Source organism: Melospiza melodia, chromosome 6 (genome assembly GCF_035770615.1).
Source record: "Melospiza melodia melodia isolate bMelMel2 chromosome 6, bMelMel2.pri, whole genome shotgun sequence".
NCBI classification, from domain to species: domain Eukaryota; kingdom Metazoa; phylum Chordata; class Aves; order Passeriformes; family Passerellidae; genus Melospiza; species Melospiza melodia.
In genome coordinates this window covers 31,821,307-31,832,179 of record NC_086199.1, presented here as the reverse complement: position 1 = coordinate 31,832,179, position 10,873 = coordinate 31,821,307, and the positions used below count along the sequence as shown (strand labels likewise).

The 10,873-nt window shown below is 43.3% G+C and overlaps 2 protein-coding genes across 2 annotated transcripts in view; one reads left to right on the top strand and one right to left on the bottom strand.

Moving 5' to 3' along the window:
* Positions 1 to 10,873, bottom strand: part of CHRM5 (cholinergic receptor muscarinic 5) — a 48,383-nt gene that overhangs the window by 6,650 nt on the left and 30,860 nt on the right. The window lies entirely within an intron of this gene.
* Positions 4,015 to 10,873, top strand: part of AVEN (apoptosis and caspase activation inhibitor) — an 84,773-nt gene continuing 77,914 nt past the window's right edge. Inside the window, exon 1 of the mRNA XM_063160517.1 lies at positions 4,015 to 4,257. Coding sequence (XP_063016587.1) covers positions 4,015 to 4,257 — 243 coding nt within the window. The remainder of the gene's footprint in view (positions 4,258 to 10,873) is intronic.

Below are 10,873 nucleotides of genomic sequence, written 5' to 3'. Positions count from 1 at the left end.
CTCAGAACATTGTTTTCTTTGGTCTTGGGAAGTGCCTTTTAGTAACTGCGAGGTTTTACAGACTATCTTCCCCACATCTGACTTTTGTACCAAGAAGTTGTGTCCTGTCTCTCACCACCTGAACAGAATTTTTTACAGCCAGTAGTTGAACTTTCAGAAAAGCGTGTAATTTTCTTACATTGTCCTCTTTGTCCAGCCCTAGAGGTGTTTAAGAGGTGTCTGCACCTGGCACCGGTTGAGTGGTTTAGGGGCTACAGTGGTAGTTCTGCATTCTGGACTTGATTTTACAGGCCTCTTCCAACCTTGATTATTCTACAATTCTATTATTCTTATTTGCTTTTACTGTTTCCTTCACTTTTTTCCCCAGGTCTCCTAAACATCCACTGAAGTGTATCATGTTTCTACTTCAAACCCTGCTTAAATGGTGATCTCTTTTTGTGATGAAACTGGATAATGGTAAGTTTCCTGATATACTGAGACTTCTGCCTATAGTACTTCTCAGAATGGTTCTCCTCCATCTGTGTGTGTCTATCATCTCCCATTTTATATTTAAATTTTTCTGCATTTGTATTCTGCTTATATACTGAGCCTAATTCAACTGGATTCTAATTCATGTATAGACCTTGCAGACTAGCAACAATCATAATACATGCATGTTGACCATCTGTATGCTTGGCTCTCTCTCTCCAACCTCCAGAGCCAGTCTAGCAGCCAAGAAGAGCTGAAGTGCCACAGCAGTTCTAATTAGTCCTATGCAAAGAAGGACATTTCATCTTGCTTCTGCGTTCTGGAAAGATCTCCCCCAAGTCAGAGCTGTCTTGATGGCTGGTGCACTGGCTTTACAAATCTTCACAAAAACTTGAAGGGTAGGAATTCATTTCATGTGAAACAAAGGTGTGTGGAGCAGCTGCATGGCTGTGGTAGGTAACTGAGCTGTGAGAGAGGAATCTGTTTCTTACTTCATGTCTTATGCTTCTTTTTCTGTGGACAGAACAAAGTTGTTCTGTGCATTAAAAGCTTCATGTGACTAAATTTTCAAGCATGGCAGTGTGGCAGTGGGTTTAGTGTGGCAATCTCAGGGAACAATGAGGGCTGCTCACTCTGTGAGGGAAGGTGAGGACAATGCCACAGGAGGTGGGAGCTGAGGCTGACCAAGAAGCAGCATGATGTGGAGAAGCACATTGGGTTCATGAGAAGGTGAGAGACAGTGATGGTCCAGTGCTTGCACAGCAAGTCTGGAGTGATGAGGCATGTCTGAGAGCAAGCCAGGAAGCCCAGCTAGCAGGTCTGAGTCAGGATCTGAGCCAGGACTGAGAGATAGAAGGTGTAGATGTAGCTGCTGCCTGGCTGCGATGTAGCACTGGCGAGGGCCAGCACTGGCCTTGGGCTTTTGCATGATATCAGCTAAGGCTGGAGATGGTCTTAAAAAGGCACAGCTATGAATATCAGGTAGAGGAATAAACCTTTACAAACTACATTTGCCTAACACCTGGGTTTGAGCAGCCATGTAGAACAACTACAGATTGTTTCAACTTTCTGCCTTTTTTTTGCCAGAAATGGCACTTGCCTCAGGAGAGGGAAGACTGGAAATTGTATAGATGCTGTGGCCTGTAATGCTTTGTCTTTATCATAGATAGCAAGTGTCCTTCCTCTCAGGCCTCTTACATTCCGTAACATTAGTAAATAGGAAGAAAGACTGCTCGAACTACGCCATGTGGATTGCAGACTTTAGAGCAGCAGGAGAAGCAGAAATTCTTGTTGCTGTTGTTGTAGTTGTGACACAGATGTTCTTGGTTTAAACTGACCCAACTGATGGGTTGGAGAAATACTGATAATACATTACAGAAACGACATAATTTCTTAATAATTTATTAATGAAAAGCACTGTTTGATCACGCAAAGCCTTCCCTCCCTAATGGGCTATTTTACTGTGATGTCTATAAAGTTGACAACAGTTGACTTACTAGTATGCAAAGATCTCTTCTTGGCATGTTGGCTGTTCATATGATCTCGTCATTCTCTATCCTCTTTTGTTTCATAGGTCTGTATTAACACTTGGTGGATTACCTTTTGTCATCTATTTGTGTATCACTCAGGCTAATAGAGTCTGTGAGTGGGACTTCTGTGTGCTATGGTAACATAATTTATGTTCATTGTCTATCATAAGAGATGATAATAATAGGGACATCAAAACTAAATTATAAAATTAAAATGCATATGTACAGTATCATGACTTTGCTGTCTCATAATTGTTAATGTATGATGTTCACACTTGTGAGTTGAAATGGTATTTGTTATGTGCTGCCAAGTAGTAATGATATTTTTTTCAATCTGTCTGTAAGTACTAATTATTGTGAGTTGTTAAATTTGTATATAAAGTCAGCTTACAGTTATCTTCAGGCAGATTGTTCGTGTCACAGATTAATTGCACCACAGATGCTGGCACAGCTTGGGTTCACCAGGTTTTATTAGCTCCATCTCATTCTGCCAGACCTGTGGTGGCTGCATGAGTATTGCTTGCATGTCTTTGCAATGTGCTTGCCAAAGCTGCTCCCTGTTACTTTATTTATTTGCTTGTGTGCTAAGCTAATTTACAGATTTGCTGCCCACTGTGCCCCAGAACTCAGCAGCCCACAACACAGGTAGTTGTGCAGCTACAGTACAGCCCATGATTTCACAAAATAGGAGGTTTGGTCACATTTTGCTGGAATGATCCCTGGGCTGAAAAGCCCTTCAAAACCAGACTGATATTTTAATGTGTTGTCAAATGACAGCCTGTGTGTTCAAGAGGGATGGGGCTAGCTGGTGTTAGGAAACTGGTGAACTGCCCCAAGAAGAGCATGAGTGGCTGCTTAGTTTAAGAATAGCAGGACAAACCAGCCTAGCACTAAGCTGTTCCTGTGTCTCTGCTCTGTGTCCTGAGAGAAGGATGTTCCTCAAGAGGTTGTAGAGCCAACTCATGTAGTTCATGCAGGACAGGTGTCTGCCGAACACCCTTTCAGCCTGGGATCAACTGCTTTTTCCCTCACTTGCTACAGAAAGCAAAGGTCCTGCACTTGGGTCACAACACTCCCATGCAGCTCCACAGGCTGGGGCAAGAGTGGCTGGAAAGCTGCCTAGTGGAAAAGGTACTGGAGGCGCTGGCTGACAGCATCTGAACGTGAGCCAACAGGTCCCCGGTGGCCAAAAAAGCCGATGGCACCTTGGCATCAGCAGCAGTGTGGCAGTGAGCACTGCCTGCCCTGCGCTGGGCGCTGGTGTGGCCACACCTCGAGTCCTATGTCCCCCTCTGGGCCCCGCTGTCCCTGCAATGACACTGAGGTGTTGGGACGGCTCCAGCGGAGGCCAGCGGAGCTGGGGAAGGGTCTGGAGCGCAAGTCCTGTGAGGAGCAGCTGAGGGAGATGTTTGGTCAGTCTGGAGGAAAGGTGGCTCAGGGAGGGCATATTGCTGTCTAGAACAGCCTCAGAGGAGGCTGCAGTGATGGTTCTTCTCTCCTGGGATGCCAGAGAGAAGACAAAACAGCCTCAAGCTGCACCTGAGGATGTTTACATAGGGTATTAGGTAGATTTCTTCACCAAGAGGGTGGTTAGGCATTAGAACAGGCTGCCCAGGGAAGCAATAGAATCACCTTTCCTGGAGGTATTGAAAAGATGTGGTAAATGTGAACATGGTTTAGTGGTAGAAGTGGCAGTGCAGGCTTAGCGGCTGGACTAAATGATATCCAAGACCTTTTCCAATGATTCATCTAGCTTTAGCTAAGAGCTCTATTTTCTAAGCACTAAATACATGCTTTTCTGTTTTTATTCACACACGTGGACGCGATTTCGCCCTCCCTGCCCGGTGGTACCGGCAGGAGGTGCGGGCCCGGCCCGGCCCGGGGCTGCCAGGGCCCGCAGGGGGCGCTGCTGAGACCGCTCCGCCGCCGCCATTTCCCCAAGCCCCGGCGAGCGGCCCTTTCCGGCAGTGGGCGGGACGGGCACGGCCCCGGCGGCCCGCGGCAGGCGAGCCCGGCCATGCAGGCGGAGCGGGGCGGCAGCAGGCCCCGCAGGGAAGGGGCCCGGCACGGCCGGCGGCGCCCCTCCGGCGCGCCCGACGCGGCGAAGGAAGGAGGCGGCGGGGACGGCCACGGGCGCGGAGAAGGCGGGGGCCGGGGAAGAGGCGGCGCTTACGGGCACCGAGGAGGCGGGGGACGGGACAGGCGAGAGCCCCGAGGTCGCGGGGCAGCGCCATCACCCAGGGCCCAGCAGCACCGGCGGGTAAGCGGGAGGAGAGCCCGCCCTCCGTGGCAGCAGGGGGAGGCGGAGCTGAGCGTGCGGGGCCCCGGGGCGGCCCTTGGGCTGGGGGCACAACCCTCCCTTCCCCTCCCCTCCCCTGCTCCTCCCCTTGCCGAGGTGGAGCGACGCTTGCTGCTGTGCCCCAGTCTGCGGGTGCGTTGGGAGTGCCGGCAGTGCTGCCCGGGACAGCTCGGCATCTGCAGCATCCCTGTGCTGTATTCCTGCTCTGGGGCAGCATCGCACAGCGCTTGTCTTGCCAAAATACGTGAATACTTTTGCGCTGAAAAGATAAAAGTCTTGTTTAAAAAATGCGTCTGAAAAAATGCCTCCTCCGTTTGCAAATTATGATGAAGAATTGTTGAGCAGTTTTGGCACATTTGAGATGTTTTAATAGTTGAACTCGAACGATCTTAGACATCTTTTCCAGCCTTGGCGGTTCTGTGATCAGAAGTTGAAATGAGCGTGTGTCCTGTCCAGCCCGTGGTACTCGCAGTGAGGACGTGGTAACAGAGCACACCTTACCTAGTGGGTATCTGTGATTCACTGGGTATCATTTGCCATTAATAGAAGTTGATAGTTGTGCATCAGCCCATTATAAAATGCTTTAGCAGATTAAAAGTAGTGCAGACATAACCATTGTGTACCACAGTTACATAGGCAATTTCCTGTGGAGGCATTATCTGCCTCACCATGGTATGAGATCAACACTGTGCCTTCAAAAAGAGTCCCCATAAAAAATGCTTTGACTACTTCATTCAGATTGTTTTTCTTCTGTTAGCATTTTTGCAACATGGAAATCATGTCCCTGAATTGGCAAAGAGATTATAACGATGACCTAATGCCAATTGGTGTTGGCAGCACTGGGAGTCCTAATGTAGATGGACCAGATGCTACCTCAATTCCAGCATCATGTTGATTAGATTCACTTTGACTTTTATGATCCATGGCTTCAATTGAACCCACCCAGTGTTTTATCTGTATTAGAACTCCCATGCTTGCTGGTGGATATAAAAATATTAATTTTGTTATTGTATTTAGTCTTATTTTGGGAGATGAAAGTTACGACTCGATTGGTACAGTTACTTAGAATGCCGGTCAGTGCTTTCACATGAAAGCAATATAAATTGCTGAATTAACATTGATATTTGGGGACAGGTTTGGATCCTGGATGTAAAACAACAGCGTTCCTTCATAAATTGCAGGAGCATGCAGGGGTAATTCAGCACCTCTGTGTATTAGCTGGGAAAATTTCTATCCTGGACTGATTTTTTCCTAAGTCATTCAACCCTGCAATTTAAAACGTTTCTTTTGGGACACATTAAAATATGTTTTGCCACTGCTCACTTTGTTATTGACTTGGATATGCTCTTATCTTAGCTAGCACATAATAGCCAAGGCTATTATGATTTGGGACTTTAAAAATGAAGCAATAGCTAAGATTTTCTGAGAACACTGCTAAAGATTGATGTGTAATGTAATCTTCTTCCTCCACTGGAGGGTTTTGATGTTAAGCACTATACGGTCTCTTAGTGCACCTGCCACAAATTTTGTGTTTAGCAGCTTGGTTGGGATTGGCTTCCAGCAATCCAGCCACAGCATCAGCAGCTGTGCCAGCCTGCAGCTGCTGAATTTTGGTGCTACCTCTGAGCCAATCTCATAATTCACCGCTTCTGGAGCAGAGAGAGCCTTCTCCTTCCATCAGTGTAGCCAGCGTTTATCTGACAGAGAGTTGCCCCCTTTTAATCCCAGCTCCTTAGTGTTCTGTGTTCAGCAGAGTGACTTGTTTTACAAGAGTGCACCACCTCAGTGATAGGATGCTTGGCCCAGAGTAAGCATTTTGTGTGAGACAAGACCCTGCTGTCTTTCAGCAATAGGGGGTAAATCTTCTGAAGTGGTGATGTGTGAGCTGCAAAACTGGGAAGTCAGGTAATAAGGCAGGGAGTGTGATGGTCGTACCACATTCCCTTTCCTTACTGTGTGCTGAGATGCTGGGGTCTTCTCAGAAAAAGCTTTTTTTTTCTTTTTTTCTTCTTTTTTTTTTTTTACAGTGAAGTAGAAATTGACATTAAATTGTGTAATATTTTGTCAGCAATATTGCTTAGTCAATTGCATTCACGTAAAAGCACTGTCTTAAAATGTTGTGTTTTGGATGTTTTAATTTAATGCCTCCTAAGCTTGCATTTGAAGCTGCAGGAAGGCATTAGTTGTGACTGTACAAGAGGGGTAAGAAGGTGTCGTGGTGGCACATTCAGTTTGCAGCTTTGTGGGACACGGTGAGACTGGGCACTGTGTGCTTTACACTGCTGCAGGAGTCCTGTAATTCTTTGGTTTTAGTCGTGGGTGATCAGCTGCATTATTTGCAAAGCCTGGGAAGATGCAGAAATTGCTAAGTCAGTTCTCCCCTCCTCAGCTATATGCTAAGGGAGAAGGAGATTTGGTGTTGTGTTTGTATCCATGCCCTGCATGGTAGATCCAGCTGTGGATCAGAACCTTAGAGAAGAAAGCTTTGTGATTTCTGTCAGCTCTTGAGAAGGTGGTTCTCTGAGTAAACTCCTAGCTCCACTTTTGAAACAAGATGCTACTTCTCTTAAATATGAAATTGATTTAGAAACCATGTGAAAAAGTGTTCTTATTCCTTTTGAAGAGGGAAAAGGATCTTCCACTTGTTATGTCTTTTTGTAACTAGTGTGCATGTTGATTTAACTGGCTTGATTACTGAAGATTTTGTGTCCTCCCTTCAAAAATGAATGTCTAATTAAGACCAGCTGGTTTACCAAATAGCAGATTTCTTTGTAGTTCTGTCATCTTGAATATTTTTCCATTCTTTCAGTCTGCTTTAGCTCATCTATGCTACATTAAATAAATAAAACACATTTGAAATCACTCAATTTTAGTAAAATGTGGCATTTTAATGCTTAAGTAAATTGACATTGGTCCAATATTATCTCCCACTTTCAGTCTAACTCAGAATTCATGTTTTATGTACTGCCAGAATTTTAAAATTGCTCTCTTTAAGAGATACAGTATATTAAAATAGAAATAACTTTCTGAAATCGTGGATATGAGGCTGGGTTTTATTTTGATGGTCCTTGACCACATTTTTTGAGCATTGGTAGTAGTTTAAGGAGATTTTCTTTTGTCCTTTAGGTTTATTACATTTGCAATTTATGAGTATTCTTTTAACTTCCCATTCAATGATACACTGAGTGTGCCTGTGATACATGCTGCTACTCCAGTGCAGTTGGAATTGGCAGGTCTGTTTCAGTGTTCCTTTCCTGGCTTTGGGCAGTGTTGCAGTAAACATTTAATTGTTCACAAATGGATATTAACAGATGGATTTTAGTGCAGTCTTTCTCATGTATGGTTAGTTTCAAGATGCATCACATTACTTTGGTATTTTTTGTGTCTTCATTCTTGTAGTCCATGCACATATAGAAGTGATCTAAGAGAACATCTAATGCTGTCAGCATCAGATTAATTTTCCTAATTAGTATGAGTGAACTATTTACCATCTAAGCAACTGCGAAAAGCAGTTGAGAGGCACAGTAACAAAAGTAACAAATACAGATATATTTGATTGCCTTTAGAACACTGTGACAGAACTTGTGCAGATAGAATAATAGATTTCTGTATCTTGAAGACAGTAAATGTTCTGACATTTTGTGTTAATGTTCTCAAAAACAACTAGAAAAAACTCATTTAGATTAATGTGCATCAATTTGTGAGCTGTACTTAATTGCTAATGCAGTGTGAAGAGCTTCCCTTCTCAGAAGTTTCTCTACTGTGATGGCTCAGTATCAAACTGGTTTTGTGAAATGGAATTCTGCAAGTCTTCATTCTCTATCTACTCATGTTCAGTTTTCTATTACTAATTCCAGCAGGGAAGGATTAAAATATACAGTGTTAATATTTGCAGACAGTGCTAAACTGGCAGGAGGGTGGAGCACAGAACACAGTCTCAACAAATGGAAGAAACAGCCTGCATTTGGGTGTGATTCAAGGTCATATATAATACAACCACATCTACATAGGAAATATCTGTAGCAGTGTGTGACTGATTAAGATGCAATTTTATGGAAGAGGATTGTCAGCTTAATGGATGAGAAGGTATCAATTAGTGATGCCAGTACATTCAAGAACTAGTTCTATTTTTTGCAAGATTGGGACTAGCTGGGGAAAGTTCAGAGGGAAGGAATGAAGAAATAAGTAAGGAGGATATGACCGAGGACAAAAGGCTGAAGAACCTGGTTCTTTCTCTCTGTATATCATTTATATATTTATTTCAATTTTTGTTTCATCTGGCAAAGAGGACACTTTGGACAGGCCTGGTTAGCAATGTTCCATAGAGTAGAGAGGTTGATGCAAAGAGATCCATTTTAGGCAGGACAAGAAGAAAAACATTATTAAGAAGGAAGAGGTTTAATTGGGGCCTTGAGAATAAAATTTGTGACTGAAAGATTAGATAGCTTGTGCAGCAAGTACATGGGAATCAGGACAGAAAAATATTTATAATGAAATATTATAAATATAACACAGTAGACCTGCTGTGTAAGCACTTGTCACAGCCCTATTTATTTTTCTTTTATTTTTTCAATGCTGTCTGTGCAATGGAAAAGCATAAATGCTTTTTATACATCCAAAGTTAATTTATTATTTTTGGGTTCTAGACAATAGAAGGACCTGTTTTTTACAGTGGGACTCCAGAGTTTCGTGATAGTCCCTAATTGTTTAGTGTGGAATGGTTTAGTGATATTTATTGTTGTTCATTCAGCATATTTTACCAGCTTTCCTGCTGATATAACAAGAGATTTGTATTGAAGCATCCCATTACGCAGATGAATATCATTGCTGCAGAGCAACTTCATGTCTGACTCTCTTTCTGTAACTTCCTTGGAAAGAGCTTGAGGGGTTTTTATATTTTAGATGGCTGTGCATTTCTGTCCTCACCTACTTAAATGCTTTTGTTACTCTTTTCTACTCTCAAATCTCTGGGGTAGTAATTTGATAGCTTTTTGGTAACAGGTTGTCCTAGATATTTTCTAGCTTAAAGAAGTAACTTTACTGGCTGCCTATTTGGTTAATTGTGTGAAACACAGCTTTCAATCATAATCTTATTTAGATGTAATTATCCACTAAATTGGTGTGAATTTTATTCAGAGGAAATATAAAATTGTAATTATTTGAATATTGCAGAAGAACTTCCCATCATATTTAACGGAAGATTTTAGAATTTCGGGAAGAACTGAAACTCCGCAGGCTAAGAATGCGTGCATCCAAGCGTGCATCCATGTGTGCATCCGTCGGGGGCGATGGCCGGTGCTGGGAGGCACCAGTAGGTGGTGCAGGCAGCCCGCCCTTGGCGCTGGCACCTCCCGTGCTGGGCCGGAATTCCTTGGTGAGCAGTCAGGATGTGTGCGCATCATGGGCTTGGCAATGTTCTCGTCTCAGGGTGATGTTTTCTGAACACACAACGTGTGAAAGTCGCACCTACGTGTGAGTTATTAGGACTTGCCCCTGGGTCTTTGAAACACAGCTGTGAAGAAAAGTTATTTGTAGGAAGGGTACACTTTGTAATTCTGAGCAAAAAATCTTGTTGTGCTACTGGGATGAGTGTTTGGTCCCAGATAGCACAATACAGGAGTTTGTTTGGGTACATCAAGTGAGAGATAGTATGCATTTCTGCTGAAAAGTAAACAAATTTGTAGAAGTGGTGAATTTGTTTAAAAAGTTGTGCCATGCAGTGCTGCTGCTGTTTTTCCTCACAAGAGAAACTGGGTAGTTTCAGGAGCCCTGTTCTGAGTTTCCAGCCAGTCTGATAGTGCTGCACAGTGTTTTGTAGCAGTCAGAAGGTGTCACTGTATTAAAAAAAGAATTAAACAAATGCTGATGATTGATTCAGTGGTAATTTAGAGACTTAAACAGTATGGCAGAATATTTCTTACAGGTTTTCACAATCACAGGATTTCAAGCCTTTATGATTCAGTGTTCTGTGGTAAGGCATAGAGGGGGGTCCATTTATTTCCCATTTATTCTTTCATGTATGCAATTCCTCTGTATTACGTGTATGTAGGGGGTCTAGGGGGGAGGGTTGAGTTTTTCTGTTTTGTTTGTTTGTTTTATTTTTTAAAATAAGTCTTCAACTTCTCTACAGGTAGACACTGTAATAAACTACTGTAAAACCATAGATCTGCTGGAGTGTGTAAGAACCTTGCCTTGAGGTCCTGTTTCTATTCCTGTTTCTCTTTTCCCAGAGGATAATTCTACATTAGAGACTGTACAGTCTCTCTCCTTAACCCTGAAATAGCCAGAGTGGTGATGCTGCACTGCAGTTCTTCCTAGGCTCTTTCACTGACCTGTTGGGAGGCCTTGCCTCAGTATGTCTTTTTCTTCCACTTCAACAAAATTGCTAACAAGGATGTCAAAGGATTATTGTCTCAGAGTAAAATGTTTTTCTAGAGACAGAATTAAAAAAAATAATTGTGCTAATGAGAAAAAGGGGTTCCTGCAGTGATTTTGATGTGGCTCTCAGTTTGAGTTACTGTCAAGGATCGGGTTTTGATGCAAATTTGCTTTGCAGGTTATAGGTTACATTTGGATG